Source organism: Peromyscus leucopus, chromosome 23 (genome assembly GCF_004664715.2).
Source record: "Peromyscus leucopus breed LL Stock chromosome 23, UCI_PerLeu_2.1, whole genome shotgun sequence".
Classification (NCBI taxonomy): domain Eukaryota; kingdom Metazoa; phylum Chordata; class Mammalia; order Rodentia; family Cricetidae; genus Peromyscus; species Peromyscus leucopus.
In genome coordinates, this window is record NC_051082.1 from 26,981,706 (window position 1) to 26,997,873 (window position 16,168).

The 16,168-nt window shown below is 46.7% G+C and overlaps 1 protein-coding gene across 2 annotated transcripts; it reads right to left on the bottom strand.

The window, feature by feature from the left end:
* Positions 1–3,541: 3,541 nt before the first annotated feature.
* Ccl26 (C-C motif chemokine ligand 26) lies at positions 3,542–10,188 on the bottom strand. Of its 2 annotated transcripts, none has more exons than XM_028860673.2 (4): positions 9,862–10,188; positions 7,987–8,134; positions 7,795–7,900; positions 3,542–3,801 (listed from the first exon to the last, which is right to left on the bottom strand). In XM_028860673.2, exons 2-4 carry the CDS (start codon positions 8,081–8,083, stop codon positions 3,708–3,710), a joined length of 297 nt encoding a protein of 98 aa, XP_028716506.1. In that variant the 5' UTR covers positions 8,084–8,134; positions 9,862–10,188; the 3' UTR covers positions 3,542–3,707. The 2 variants fall into 2 exon arrangements, with proteins under 2 accessions (XP_028716506.1, XP_028716507.1); XM_028860674.2 differs by having other exon boundaries at positions 10,070–10,186.
* Positions 10,189–16,168: the final 5,980 nt, after the last annotated feature.

Sequence of the window (16,168 nt, forward strand, 5' to 3'; positions counted from 1 at the left end):
GTTTCTTAGTTACTTTTCTCCTTGGTTTGACAAAATAGCTGATGAAAGCCACGGAAGGAAGGAAGAGGAGGGAGGGAGGAAGAAGGAGGAAGGAAGGAAAGGAGTGGGTTTGTTAGGGCTCATGGGTCCAGGCAAGACCGTCCGTCATGGCGAGGAAGGCGTGGCATCAGGGGTGAGGCTGCTAGTCACACAGCCCATGAGGGACATTTCAGAGTCATCCTACTACTCGGGTTGACGGGTGTACCAGCAAAAGCAGCTTTTAACTGTACTTCCATATATGATGTACTTACCAGTCCTGACTGAAGGCTCCAAGGTATGGTCGAAGAGAAAGTTTACTGTAGCTACGAGGGAGAAAACAGCCAGCGGCACCTGGAAGTCCAGACTGGACGTGGATGGCCATGAGAGGAAAGGGGAGGGGAGTGAGAGAGGCGAGATGAGGGAGGGGAGCAAGCCGACCCAGAGAGATCCAGGAGCCGAGCCAGACAGGAACCAAGAGGCCAGGAGACTGCATAGCCAAAATGGCTGAGTTTGAGCCGGGCGGTGGTGACGCATGCTTTTAATCCCAGCACTCGGGAGGCAGAGCCAGGCGGATCTCTGTGAGTTCGAGGCCAGCCTGGTCTACCAAGTGAGTTCCAGGAAAGGCGCAAAGCTACACAGAGAAACCCTGTCTCAAAAAAAAAAAAAAGGTTGAGTTTATATAGAAAAGAGAAGCTGGGGGAAGGGAAGCAGAAGCCCAGCCCATGGGAGGGAGAGGCTCAGGGGAGGGGATGGAGTGGGAAGGAGCCACGGTATAGGAGCGTCCAGGTGTCTGAGACTGACGTGATGATCATTACTCCCATGTCCCAGTATGGCTATTTCTTTGAGACCTGACGCTGATTGTGATCCAAATTAACCATCAACCGTTCATAGTTCCTCAGTTATGGCTCGGGGGTTCTGAACCTCTTCCCACATCGTGTTAAAATGATCTTGCAGAGGTCTCGTGCAGCCAACCACAGCTGCTGTGATGTGAGCTCATGTGTGCCTTGGTTCTGCCATATCTAGAAGATGCTGTTTTTTTTGAGACGAGGTTTTTCTGTAACAGTCCTGGCTGTCCTGGAACTCACTTTATAGACCAGGCTGGCCTTGAACTCACAGAGATCCACTTGCCTTTGCTTACCGAGTGCTGGGATTAAAGGCATACGCCACCACCGCCTGGCAAAGATGCTGTTTTCAATCTGGTCTTTCCTATCTCTAGCTCTTACAATCTTTCTGCCTCCTCTCCCACATTGGTCCCTGACCTTTGGGGAGAGATTATGATATAGAGGGCCTGTTCGTAGCCAGTCACCTCTACTGATGTTTATGCATCCACTCTGACCAGTTGTGAATTTCTACACCAACCACCATCCACTGCACAAAGAAACCTTTCTGATAAGACCTGAGTGATGCATTAATCTCTATGTAGAGATGGATAGATTTAGAAGTCAGTTTTATACTATGTCCATTTGGCAGAATAATAGTAGTAGGTTACCCCTGGGGCCAGTAAACTCTTCAGTCATGGGTTCTTGGCCAGGTCAGCCGTAGCAGGCATGTGTTTCTTCCAATGCAGCAGACTTTAAATTAAGCAGAAAGCGGTTGGTCACGCCCACAATGTTTATACCGCTATTGCACCCACGGGCATCCCTTACCCTCCTGAGGCAGCACCATTGTTGCTCATTTGATTGACAGCTGAGTAAGACTGTTGCTCACTTTGCCTCCCCAGCAGGCTACATCACACATTCCAGGGCTAGGAAAGCTAGCTCGGCAGAGAGGAAGCTTCTAATCAGTACAAGTTTTCTCCATGTCTTCTGATTTTTTTTTAAAGATTTTTTTTTTTTTTTAATTTTCATCCATGTGTATGTGTCTGTGTGCATGTGAGCGCAGAGGCCTGCAGAGGCCAGAAGAGGGTGTCAGTAAAGGCTGGAGTTGCAGTTAGTTGTAAGCTACCGATGTGGGCTCTGGAATCTGAACTCAGGTCCTCTGGAAGAGCAGTACATGCTCTTAACGGATGAGCCACATCTCTGGGCCCTCTTGTTTTCTAATGATTCAATTTTTTGAGTTAAGGTGTCATGTAGCTCAGGATGGCCTCAGACTCTCTCTGTAACTGAGGATGACTTTGAACTCTTTTCCGTTTAAGTTATTTATTTATTTATATTTATATGATTGTTTGGCTTGCACGATCTATATATGTTCACCAGGTGCGTGCCTGGTGCCAGCAGAGGTCAGAAGAGGGCATCAGATCTCCTGGAACAGGAGTTACAGATGATTGTGAGCCACCATGTGGGTCCCGAGAGGTCCTCTGCAAGAGCAAGCTCTCATAATTGCTAAGCCATCTCTCCAGGCCCCACGACCTTGAACTCTTGATCCTCCTGCCTCAACCTCCCTAGGTGCACCAGTCACCACATCCATTGTATCCGACTTGGGGGATAGAGGAGGGCTTTCTGCATGCTGGCCAACCACTCCACCAGTAGACCCAGCCTCAGGCGTATTTGTTGGGTTTAGTTTGGGTTTTTGACACTCGGTCTAGTGTAGCCCAGGCTGGCCTTGAATTGGTGGTATAGCCTTAAACTCCTGATCTCTCTGTCGCCACCTCCCATAACTTCCTTGTTCACACACATTTATTGCTTCTTTTCCTTCCTTGTCTCATATCCCCTCTCCCTACTGATTTCTTGTGGATCAATTCCCAAATACAGGTAAATTCTTATCTCAACACCTGTTTACAGAGAAACTCAAATACCTCAGATAAGAACCAAGGAGCTTGGCCAATGAATACTTCCTTAAGGCCTCGTGAGAATAGCCTTTGCTAGTAAAGGATACTGAAGGAAAGATGTCCCAGGTTCACGGTTCAAGGAACTGACAGTATTTAAGTGTTCTTTGTTTTTGCCTGGTTCGTTTTTTCTACTGCTGTGCAAGGTGGCCTTCCCAGGATTCCAGGCATAGAGAGTGGATATAAGAGATCCCCGGAGCATGCCATATTGATGAGCTCTGGCTTTGATTGAGAGACCCTGTGTGTGTTGTATGCATGCATGTGTGCAGGTATTTGTGCCTGTGTGCGCACATCTAGAGGACTAAATTTATCTTTCTAGCTCATTGTCTAAATCATTATCATCTATCATCATCATCATCATCTTGAGACAGGGTCTCATTTTGTAGCCCTAGAAGACCTGGAACTCACTATATAAACCAGATTGGTCTCGAATTCAAAGAGATCTGCCTGTCTCTGTCTTCTGAGTGCCAGCATTAAAGATGTATGCCACTATGCCTAGCCAGTCAAATGTTTTTAAAATTACATTTATTTATTCTCTCTCTCTCTCTCTCTCTCTCTCTCTCTCTCTCTCTCTCTCTGTGTGTGTGTGTGTGTGTGTGTGTGTGTGTGTGTGTGTGTGTGTGTGTACCATAATGCAAACGGAGGTCAAAGGGCAACTTTCAGGAGTTGGCTCCCTGTTTCAACCACGTGGGTTCCCAGGGATTGAACTCGGGTCGTCAGACTTGGTGGCGAGTGCCTTTACCCACTGTGCCATTGTGCCAGTCTTTGCGAAATCAAATCTTTATTTTAAAAACCTCTAATGGAAACAAACCATGCTCTCCTTCCACCAGGACTACGAACCCTCTAAAGGAATTCATCAGGCTCCATGAGGGCAAAGGAGCCAAGAACTGCATTCAAGGATCCTTGGGCTGAAAATCCAGCAGGGTCACAGATGCTTCTGGGCTTCCAACAAGGAAATGTATGTCTGTACCCACTTGGCCTTTGGTTGCACACAGAATTTACCTCTTTTTGTAGTGAATCTGTAGAAAAGAGGTAAGAAGTGAATGTCGACATCCTTGGCTTAGGAAGCTTTTGAAAGAGGAGGGTGAGTTAGTCTGACTAGCATTCTTCCTATTCAACACAACTGCTGCACTCCATTCCTGTCCCATCTCCTGCTGATCCTGCTTCTCCTCTCTGTTTCCCCTGGAATCCACACTCTCTCAGGCCCACAGACCCCAGGAATCATGTCTCACAGGGTCTAGTTGCCAGACAGTAATCTGTATTGGGACCCGAGCTTTCATTTCAATATAACAGCTTTATTGAGACATAATTCACACACTCTGTGAAGCACACATTTGACGTGACTAGGGATGATGATACTATAGCTTAGCTATAAGGGCACCTGCCTAGAATCCCCCAGTGAGGGGCTGGGGTGTGGCTCAGTGGTAGAGCACCTGCCTAGAATCCCCCAGTGAGGAGCTGGGGTGTGGCTCAGTGGTAGAGCCCCTGCCTAGAATCCCCCAGTGAGGGGCTGGGGTGTGGCTCAGTGGTAGAGCCCCTGCCTAGAATCCTCCAGTGAGGGGCTGGGGTGTGACTCAGTGGTAGAGCCCCTGCCTAGAATCCCCCAGTGAGGGGCTGGGGTGTGGCTCAGTGGTGGAGCACCTGCCTAGAATCCCCCAGTGAGGGACTGGGGTTTTGTTCAGTGTAGAGCACCTGCCTAACATGTAGATAGCTCTAGGTTCAATCCCCAGTAAGGTAAATAAATAAACAAAAACTTAAAAGACAAGTACTTGTTGGTTAATAGACTTCAGTATATTTATAGAATAGAGAACTATTGCCCAACCAATTTTAATCTTTCGTGTGTGTGTGTGTGTGTGTGTGTGTGTGTGTGTGTGTGTGTGTGTGCGCGTGCAGAGAGTATAATCTAGAGCTTCATAATATTAAATAAATGCCCTACCGCTGAGTTACACCATAGCTCGGCACAATGAATTTTAGAGGACCGAAAGAGACCCCATATGAATATGCCACTTCATCCTTTTTTTTTTTTGGGGGGGGGGTTTCGAGACAGGGTTTCTCTGTGTAGCTTTGCACCTTTCCTGGAACTCACTTTGTAGACCAGGCTGGCCTCGAACTCAGAGATCCACCTGCCTCTGCCTCCCGAGTGCTGGGATTAAAGGTGTGCGCCACCACTGCCCGGCTATCCTCTTTTTTATACTTTTAAATTTTATTTATTGTGGGGGGGACACTCGCTATAGTGTTCCAGGCCACAGAAATATGAAGCAGGAATTCAGCTGACTATAACAAAAGCTGCCACCTGGAAAGGTCAAGGACTTTCCAGAGGAAGCCAAGGCTCAAGGCGTATTGGTGTCCTTGGGCTTTGTGAATATATCAGCTGTTTTCTGCTACGAATTTCATGTGTGCTATTACAGCTTCCCCAATTGATTCTTCTTCCTAAGAACTTCTAAACTGTGTGGATTGGTCAGTCTTTGGGCATGTAAGACTAAGATATTTGGATAAGGGCCACACAGGCAAGGCTTCCTGCTTCCAGGCTTTTTGTTTCTCCTTTCTTAGCATTAGAACCAGATATCTCCTTTAGCTAACATCCAAGAACAAAGGACAGACAGAATAAGCATTTCCGGCCACCTGCTAGTCTCCTGAATTAAGATAAATATCCATACGAAGACATCGTCAAGGCCAGGCAACTGTTAGGGACATAGCTTTGTTTCTTGTGCAAATTAAGCTCAGGCCCCTCTTTCTTACACAACCTTAGTGGCACCCCCAGATTTCCCCTCCAACAACTAACTCAGAACAAAAGGGCTTTTTCATACCAGGTGCATCAAGCTATGAGGCAGGTTTCCTAGCTCCAGCAGACTTAGCCTGCCCACCCGACCAGAAAGCAGCAGGGCCAGAGTATTGTTGATGGTAGGTGTGTGGAGATGGGTCACCGGGAGAGGAAAGGAAGGAAGGAGGATGGAGAGGGACGAAGATGAAGATGAGAATGAGATGGGAAAAAACTTAGAACTGTGAGAGGACAGGAGGAGAAGGGACAGAGAGGAGCTAAGTGTGAGAACAGAACTGGAGCTGTGTAGATAGCATTTTGTCTCAGAAGAATAAAAGTGAACGAGCCGGGCGGTGGTGGCGCACGCCTTTAATCCCAGCACTCGGGAGGCAGAGCCAGGCGGATCTCTGTGAGTTCGAGGCCAGCCTGGGCTACCAAGTGAGTCCCAGGAAAGGCGCAAAGCTACACAGAGAAACCCTGTCTCGAAAAATCAAAAAAAAAAAAAAAGAATAAAAGTGAACGGACTAAAGAGTTTCATGTAAGTAGATTGATTCATTCGATATCCCTCAGATTACTAACCCATGCCGCTCGGAGCGTCTTACCTGGGACTCAAGGAGCAGTCTTCTCAGGGCAGGCTCCTGAGGGGCTTTTGATACTATCGTGCGTACATGGAGGTCAGAGGACAGTTTGCAGGGAGTAAGCTTTCTCTCCATCACAGGGAGCCAGGAGAACAAGCTCAGATGGTTGGGTTTGGTTGGCAAACCTACTGAGCCATCTCACACTTGTCTGTGCTCTAACAAATAAAACCTGCCTGAAGCTCAGAGGGCGGAGCCAGCCATTAGATCACCATAGAGGTCAGGCAGTGGTGGCACACACCTTTTATCCCAGCACTTGGGAGGAGGAAGCAGGGAAGATCAGGAGCTGAAGGCCACCCTGGGCTATACAAGGTTGTATAGAGAAACAAAGCCAGGTAGTGGTGGCTCACACCTTTGATCCCAGCACTAGGGAGGTAGAGACAGGAAGTGATATGGCTGAGCGGAGAGAGGAATATGAGGTGGGGAGAGACAGGAGCTCAGCTCCCTTTCAGGCTGAGGATTTGTTAGAGATAAGGAGTCTCTCTGGTGGCTAGCTTCTTTACTGACCTTTCAGCATTTACCCCAATATCTGGCTCCAAGTTTTTATTACTAAGACCAATTAGTATTCGTGCTACAAGGTCTTACTATGTAGCCCCAGTAGGCCTCAAACTCATGATCCTTCCACCTTCTGAGTGTTGAGATTACAAACTTATAATCACTGTGTTTACCTCTTGCTTTTATACCCAGCTGTTAGAGCATGGCATGCTACATGGTATGAAAGTCGGGATCTAATTAGCTCAGAGCCACATGCGTTTCTGCAGAGAGAGGGCTCTAACCTAGCTTGGTGGTTAGTTTTAATTGTAAACTTACAATCTAGACTCATCTAGGAAGGAAGTCTTGGGGGCGGCTATTGAGTATATTCATTGAAGTGGGAAGACTTGGCCACTGTGGGTGGTACCATCCTTTAGGCTGGGGACTCTGAACTATATTAGAGAAATCAAGCTGAGCTCTATCATGCATGCATCAAATTCATTGTTTTCTGCTCTTGACTGTGAATATAATTATGACTAGCTGCTTCAGGATTTTGCTACCTTGACTTTACCAGCAATGATGGATTGTGTCTTAGTTTCAGTGGTCAGTGTAATCTTAGCCTGGGATCATCTTAAAAAACCTCAATTAAAGAATTGCCTACATATTGGTCTGTGGAGACATCTGTTAAAAAACTGTCTTCACTGACGATTGATGTGAGAGAACCCAGACAACTCTAGGTAGCATCATTCCCTAGGTGGGACCATTGCTAGGCAGGTGGGCCTAGAAAGCTAGCAGAGACCATGGGCCACAGAGCAAACTCAGTAAGTTGCATTCTTTCATGTTCTCTTCTTCTGTTCCTGCCTGGAGATCTGACTTCCCTCAGTGATGGAGTGTCAACCCTAAATAAACCCTCTCGTCCCCAAGTTGACACGCTATTCATTATAGCCACAGAAAGCAAACTGGAAGAGACCGTAGCCTGGCATTTCTCCCTCAAGTTGCTTCTATCCGAGTATTTTATCCCAGAGACACGAAACAAAACTGAGATGCTCACTTCCCAGCTTCCCACCCCGATGCCCAGTTCATCACTGTGGACATCTACCCAGTCCTTCCCCGGTGATGTGGCTGATGCAGCGGGACCTGATACTCACACCATGAGATCTTGGGGACAGCTGCCTTTGGCGATCTCATAGGAGTGCACCCAGTTCCACGGGATCACATGGTGGCTGTAATAGAGGCAGCAAGGCTTGTCGCTTTCTAAAAACCACGGAGAAGAATGACCTTGAGACAGCCCTTCCGGAGGAGGAGCTTGGGGGGGGGGGAGCGGGAGATCATCTACGTACGTGCGGCAGCTCCAAGGTGGATACTGAGGAAGAAGGCCAGGAGAACAATGGAGCTCAAAGAGACGGTCTTCATGGTCCATGGGCCTGGGCTCTTCATAGATGTCTCCTGAATTCCTCTTATCTTGTCTTCTATGAGGCTGTGCAGTACCTGAAGAAAAGTCCAGAGAATTTGTGGTTGAAAACAAAGTATTGAATGTATATGTAGGGGTGGGGGTGGGCTTCGGATCCCCAGGAATTAGAATTATGGATGGTTGTAAGCCACCCAATGTGGGTCCTGAAAACCGAATTTAGATTCTCTGGAAGAAAGTAAATGCTCTTAACAGTTGAGTCATCTTTCCAGACCCTCACCTTGTTTTTGTTTTGTTTTGGTTGTTGTTGTTGTTGTTGTTTGGTTTCTTGAGACAGCATTTCTTTGTGTAACCACCCTAGCTATTCTGGAACGCATTTTGTAGACCAGGCTGGCCTCAAACTTACAGAGATCCTCCTGCCTCTGCTTCCGAGGTGCTGGGATTAAAGATGTGTGCCACCACTGCCCAGGTTTATTTATTTATTAAGATAAAGTTTATCAGTGTAGCCCAGGCTGGCCTCAAACTTGTGATCCTCCTGCCTTACCATCCTGAGGACTGGCGTTACAGGTGTGTTCATCACCAAATCTATTTTGAGGCGGGACATTATATATCATTTAACTCTTTGTAAACAAATAAAGGTTTATTTTAAATTTGTAGTTGTGTGCATGTGCGTGGGGAGGTGGTATGTACTAGTGAGAGCAGGTGCCTGTGGAAGCCAGAAGAGAATGCTGCGTCTCCTGAAGCTGGAGTTATAGATGGTCCTGAGCCACCCAGAGTGGGTGCTGGGAACTAAACGTGGGTCCTCTGCAAGAGCAGTTCTCGTTGTTAATCAATGAACCATCTCTCCATGCCCAGACTCAACCCTTTTCAAACCACCTCCCTTTTAGCCATCTGGGTTATTCTGATTGCTTCCAATGACAGGGAACTCATTACCTAATGCATCCCAGCTCAGGATAGCTATACATGTAATCATACTCTTAAATTCTTCTGAAAATTCAGCTAGGCTTGGGGGCATACCCCTTTAATCCCAGCACTCCGGAGGCAGGGGTAGGCGGATCTCTGAGTTTGAGGCCAGCCTGCTCTTAAAAAAAAAAAAAAAAAAAATCTTCTAGGGGCTGGAGAGATGGCTCAGTGGTTAAGTGTTAGTATTCCTAGCCACTTCTGGAGTCACATGACTGTGTATGCACTGTCAGCAGTCAGGCAAAATGCTTAGTCACCCCAGGGCCTTAGGTCCTCTGTAATCAGTGCACAGTGTGGTCACATAATCTATACGCATGGCGTAGCTACTTAAGCCCAGATACGCATGCGCAAGGTGACCTATAAAAGCAGGCTCTATCTGCTCCTCCCCCTCCTCTCTGTCTCTCCCACTTTCCTTCCCTCTCCCCCACTCACCTTTTTTTTTTTCGGTAGACCTACCCACCTCCACCCTTTCCCTTCCCTAATAAAAACTCTTATAGTGGGTTCCATTGTACCTCGTGTTTTCTGGAGCCTGGTAAATAACACCAACAAATAAATAACATTAAGAGCACTGGCTGCTCTCCCAGAGAACCCAGGTTCAATTCCCAGCACCCACATGGCAGCTCACAGCTGTCTGTAACTCAAGTTCCAGTGGATCCGGCATCTTCCTACACACATACATGCAGGCAAAACACCAATAAATAAAAATAAAACTTCTAAAAGTGTGATTAAAGTATAGGTTCTGTCCGTGACTATCCTTCTACGGTTAGTGGTCATTGTGTTTCTTTTATGAATCAGAATCCCTCCGAGTAATGGGTGTGTCCATAAACGGGCATCTGCTGGAATCTACCTTCTCAGCAATCCTGCACAATGCTCTGTCCAGGGCTTTGAGGTAGTCCTCTTATTTTTCCTTCTTCTCTCCTTTTTGGGTGCAGAAGATCCAACCCAGAGCCTCGTGCTACACCCCGAGTCCTGAGCATATCCATCATTTCAGCCCCTCTGGGTCCTGTTCTGTCCCCAGCTCACCCTCCCTTATGGTTAAATTCCCTGCTCCATACCCTCCAGGTTGCTGGCTGCGATCTGGTTACATTTGTATGGATGTGCCAGAAACCCCCATCTGGGATGCTTCCCAAGGTCTGGTCAGCTATTTGAAATTCTGCTGCCACGGATACCCTTCTAAAATTCTTCTGTTGTCATGGTCACAGGGATGGAACAGACTGGCTCACTTGTCTAGGCTTCCTTCCTTATGTCCCTTGTGTTACAGAATGGTGTTACTCGAATTCTAAATGGTATTATATACAGAACCCGGAGCCAGATATTGGGGTAAATGATGAGAGATCAGAGAGACAAAGGAACAAGCCACTGCCACGTCTCACCTCTAAGCCTCCTCAGCCTGAAAAGGCCTTCAGTTCCTGTCTCCTCAGGCCTTATGTACCTTTCTCCCTACTTCCATCTTACTTCCTGGGATTAAAGGCTTGTGTGCTTCCCAAGCAAAGGCATGAGATCTCAAGTGCTGGGATTAAAGGTGTGTGTCACCATTGTCTGACTCTGTTTCTCTCCTAGACTGAGTCAATCTCATGTAGGCCAGGGTGGCTTTGAACTCACAGAGATCCAGGCAGATCTCTGCCTCCCAAGTACTAGGATTAAAGGTGTGTGCCACCACTGCCTGGCCTCTATGTTTAAAGTGGCTTGGTCTGTCCTCTGATCTTCAGACAAATTTTATTAGGGTACACAATATATCACCACAGACTACTGTATTCCCATCCCACGAATTCATATGTTGAAGCATTAACCCTTCAATGTGCCTATGTTTGGAAACAAGAACTTAATAAAGACTTATTTTTTGAGACAGAGTCTCACTATATAGCCCTGGTAAGCCTGGAACTTACTATGTAGACCAAGTTGGCCTCAAACTCACAGAGATCCATCTCCTCTGCCTCCCAAGTACTGGCATTAAAGGTGTGCCCCCACCATGCCTGACTATTTTTATTTTTGTTTATTTTTATTTTAAATTATGTGTATGTCTGTGTGCAAGTATGGGCACATGAGTGTAGTTGCCTGTAATGGCCAGAAGAGGGAGTCAGGTCCTCTGGAGCTGGAGTTACAAGAAGTTGTGAGCCTCCTGAGGTGGGTTCTGGGGACTGAACTTGGCTCCTCTGGAAGAGCAGTAGGTTCTTATCCACATCTTGAGGGTATCAAAAAGCAGGGACAGGAGAGGAAGTGGATCCCCACTATGATCTGGAAGACCCCACTCCCCAACAGCCTTCTTCCTCCAGTCAGGCCCTACCTCCCAAAGGCTTCCCAAGTCTCCCCAAACGAGCCGGGCGGCAGTGGTGCATGCCTTTAATCCCAGCACTCGGGAGGCAGAGGCAGGCGGATCTCTGTGAGTTCAAGGCCAGCCTGGTCTACAGCGAGATCCAGGACAGGCTCCAAAACTGCACAGAGAAACCCTGTCTCAGAAAAACAAAAACAAAACAAAACAAAATCTCCCCAAACCACCACCAGCCAGGCACCCTGTGTTCAAAGACATGGGTCTGGGTAGGATGTGTGTGTGTGTGTGTGTGTGTGTGTGTGTGTGTGTGTGTTAACAATTGCCTGTTAACTCCAGTTTCAGGGATCTGATATCTCCTCTGGCCTCTGTGGGTGCTGACATGCATAAGGCACACACTCACAGACAAACACACACATGCACATAAAATAAAAATAATTGCCAGGCGGTGGTGGTGCACACCTTTAATCCCAGCACTTGGGAGGCAGAGGCAGGCGGGTCTTTGTGAGTTCGAGGCCAGCCTGGTCTACAGAGCAAGATCCAGGAAAGGCACAAAGCTATACAGAGAAACCCTGTCTCAAAAAACCAAAATAAATATAATAATAATAACAACAACAATGACATTTTAAAGACACCTTGTTTGCTTGTTTCAAGGAACTGTATGACGCTTCAAAGCAGTTCTATGAGAGAGTTTGGCTATTTTTAAAAATTATTCTATTATTTTGTGTGTATGGGTGTTTTGCCTGCATGCATGTCTTGTACACCAGATGTACACAGGGCCCTCAGAGGCCAAAGAGGGCATTGGATCCCCTGGAATGGAGCTACAGGGGGTTTTGAGTGGCCCTGTGGGTGCTGGGAATCCAACCTGGGTCCTTTGCAAGAGCAGCCAGTGCTCTTAACTGCTGAGACATTGCTCCAGCCCAAGCTTAGTTTTTATCCTTCTTGGCTGTCTAAGAAAATAGAGATCCAGAGAGAGGAACTGGTTTATCCAAGGTCAAAGCTAAAGCTGGACGTCTTCTGCCTCATTCTGAAGAGTCTCAGGGTCTTGTCCCCTTCTACTCTGAAAACGAACCTCCAAGTAGGTTTTCCCCAGCCTCTATCCAAAATGGTCCTGTAGGTAAGTGAGGAGTGTTGGAAAATACCATTTTAAGGTGTGTTACTTTTGTTCATGTTGCGTTTGTTTAACTCTGTGAAGCTGTGTTACTGTGCCTGTCTAAAACACCTGGTGGTCTAATAATGAACTGAATGGCCAATAGCAATGCAGGGGTGAGGATAGGTGGGGCTGTCAGGCAGAGAGAATATATAGAAGGAGAAATCTGGGGGAAGAAAAAAAAAAGAGGGGTTGGGGATTTAGCTCAGTGGTAGAGTGCTTGCCTAGCAAGCGCAAGGCCCTGGGTTTGGTCCTTAGCTCTGAAAAAAAAAAAAAAAAAAAAAAAAAGAAGAAGTTGCCAAAGAAGAAGGAGGAGGATACCAGGGGCCAGCCACCTACATAGCAAGCCACAAAGTAAGAGTAAGATTTACAGAAGTAAGAAAACAGGAAAAGGCCAGAGGCAAAAGGTAGATGGGAAAAATTGAAAAGAAGGAAAGCTGGCAAGCAACAAGCCAAGCTAAGGCCGGGCATTTATAATTAAGGATAAGCCTCTGTGTGTGATTTGGGAGCTGGGTGGTGGGCCCCCAAAGGAGTAATAAAACAACTAACAACAGAGGATACCAGAACAATGGATAAATCACAGTTGAGTAGGTAAGGAGAAACACAGTTGAAGACCAGAAAACCATATCCAAACTTTTAGGAGCCCAAAAGGGGAAACACAAGTCTAGGGATTGCAACATTCACAGCACAAAAGCATACTGCCAGTTGCCTAGGAGACATGCAGCTGTTTTCATTAGGTCATGCCTGTTCTGAGACATGATTTCCCAGGCCATGGCTCCTGAGTGTTCCAGTGGACTTGAATTACTTTGGAGCTAGGGCTGGGGATGTGGCTCAGTGGGTAAAGTGTTTGCCTAGTGTCTTAGTTAGGGTTTCCATTGCTGTAATGAGACACTATAACCAAAAGCAAGTTGAGGAAAGGGTTTATTAGGCTTACACTTCCATATCATAGTTCATCATCAAAAGAAGCCAGGGCAGGAACTGAAACAGGGCAGGAACCTGGATGCAGAGGTCATGGAGGGGTGCTGCTTACTGGCTTGCTCCTTGTGACTTGCTCAGACCGCAATGCTGAAGTGTAAGCCTAATAAACCTGTTGCACAAATCCTAAATGGTCTTATAATAAAAACCCGGAGCCAGATACCAGGGTGAAAGCTGAAAGATCAGAGAAGTAGAGCAAGCCACAGCCACCACTTCTTACTTCACCAACTCCTCAGCCTGGAAGATCCTCTCAAAGAGAGTGAGTTCCTGTCTCTTCCTGCCTTATATCCCTTTCTCTGCCCAGGCATATAACTTTCTGTTTCAACCTTCCTAGTGCTGGAGTTAAAGGTATGTAATCCCAAGTGCCGGAATTAAAAGTGTGTGCCACTACTGCTTGGCTGTTTCTTTTAGACTGGATTAATCTCATGTAGCCCAGTTTGGCCTTGAACTCACAGAAATTCAGAGGATCTCTGCCTCTGCCTCCTGAGTGCTAGGATTAAAGGTGTGTGCTACCACTGCCTGACCTCTATGGCTAACTCTGTGCTAGCTCTGTCCTCTGATCTTCAGGCAAGCTCTATTTCTTAGATTACAAATATATCACCACATAAACCCTTTCCTCCCCAACTTGCTTTTTGGTCACGGTGTTTTGTCACAGCAGTAGAAACCGTAACTAAGACATATGCATATAGATGTTTAAATACAGGTTCTTTGAATGAAAGAAAACACCTAAGCTTTTCATCTGAGTCCTATAGTTCTTTTCATGTACTGGCTGGTTTTATGTCAACTTGACACGAGCTAGAGTCATCAGAGAGGAGGGAGCCTCAGTGAGGAAATGGCTCCATAAGATGCAGCTGTAGGGCATTTTCTTTCTTTCTTTCTTCCTTCCTTTCTTTCTTCCTTCCTTCTTTCTTCCCTTCCTCTCTCTCTCCCTCTCTCTCTCTCTCTCTCTCTCTCTCTTCTCTCTTCTCTCTCTCTCTCTCTCTCTTTCTCTTTAAACATTTTTTGAGAGAGGGTTTCTCTGTGTAGTCCTAGCTGTCCTGGAACTCACTCTGTAGACCAGGCTGGCCTTGAACTCAGAGATATTCTTACCTCTATCTCCCAAGTGCTGGGAATAAAGACTGTAAAGCATTTTCTCAATTAGTGATCAATGGGGGAGGGCCCAGCCCAAGGTGGTGCCATCCCTGGGCTGGTGGTCCTGGGTTCTTCAATAAGAAAGCAGGCTGATGCTGGGTGGTGGTGGCTCACACCTTTAATTCCAGCACTCAGGAGGCAGAGCCAGAGTTTGAGGCCAGTCTGGTCTATAGAGGGAGATCCAGGACAGGCACCAAGACTACACAGAGAAACACTGTCTTGAAAAACAAAAAATGAAAAAAAGAAAGAGAGAGAGAGAGGAAAGAAAGAAAGAAAGGAAGAAAGAAAGAAAAAGAAAAAGAAAGAAAGAAAGAAAGAAAGAAAGAAAGAAAGAAAGAAAGAAAGAGAAAAGAAGAGAAGAAGAGAAAGAAAGAAAGAAAGAAAGAAAAGAAAGAAAGAAAGAAAAAGAGAAAAGAAAGCAGGCTGAGCAGGCCATGAGGAGCAAGCCAGTCAGCAGCACCCCTCCATGGCCTCTTGCATCAGCTCCTCCCTCCAGGTTCCTGCCCTGCTTGAGTTCCTGTCCTGACTTCCTTCCATGATGAACTATGAGCTTAAGCCTAATAGACCTCTCTCCTCCCCAAGTTTCTTTGATCACAGCGTTTCATCACAGCAATCGTATCCCTAACTATGATAATCCCATTTCTCAAAAATGGCATGATTTCATTCTTCTTTAAAGCTGGGGAGGCTAGCAGATGGCTCAGAAAGTGCAGGGGCTTGCTGCCAAGCCTGCCGACCTGAGTTTGATTCCTGAGACTTACAGAGTAGGAGAGAACCAATTTCCGCAGGCGGTCCTCTGACCTCCACATGTCAGTCAAGCTGAATGAAGCCCTCTATGTATAAATGTGTATTTCAATAAATCTTTATTTTACCACTTTATGTGTGTGGGTGTTTAGGCTGCATGTATGTCTGTGCACCGTGTGCGCCCCGTACCTGCGGGAGCCAGAAAAGGACAGCAGACACCCTGGAACTGGAATGACAGACGGCTGTGAGCTGCCTGACCTGGTTGCTGGGAGCAGAACTGAGGTCCTCTGGGAGAGCAGGAAGAGCTCTTGACCGCTGAGCCATCTCTCTCCGGCCCCATGTTGTTTATTTGCCCAGTGAGAGCCATTCTGAGGAGGGTGAAATGGAAACTCGCTGTTCTGATTTTCGGTTCCCTGGTAGCTATATAAAGATAATTGAATTTTTTTTTCCACATGTTTTCTGTCCATTTATACTTCTCCTTTTTAGAACCGCCTTTTCAATTCATTTGCTCGGGACTTCTGTTTTCCTTTCTAACTACTGGAAAAATCACTTTCCGCTGTCGCGCAGCTGACAGAGATCAATGGCATGCTTAGGAATGGTAGCTGACTTTGGGGCGGGGCGGGGTGCTCAGTCCATTCCCAGTAAACTGTGCTCTGCCTTCAGCTCTATCATGCCTTCTTTTTGTCTTTACTTTTATTTTTGTATTTATTTATTGTATATATGTGTGTGTGCATTTGTGTGGAGGCTAGACCACATTTGGTGTCTGCTGTGGGATGTCTTTCTGTAGACTGAATATTACTCCCATTGGCTAATAAGTAAAGCTGCCTTGGCCTATGGCAGGGCAGGATGGAGCCAGGTGGGAAAACCCAAGAGAGAGAGAGGGGAGATGCC

Excerpts from the sequence above, each read along its gene's own strand:
- Ccl26 (XM_028860673.2), bottom strand. The coding sequence starts at position 8,083 with ATGAAGAGCCCAGGCCCATGGACCATGAAGACCGTCTCTTTGAGCTCC. Across the intron at positions 7,901-7,986 it reads CCACCTTGGAGCTGCCGCAC|AAAGCGACAAGCCTTGCTGC; the intron begins GTACGTAGATGA and ends CGTGGTTTTTAG. Across the intron at positions 3,802-7,794 it reads TGTCCCCAAGATCTCATGGT|ATTCACTACAAAAAGAGGTA; the intron begins GTGAGTATCAGG and ends TCTTTTCTACAG.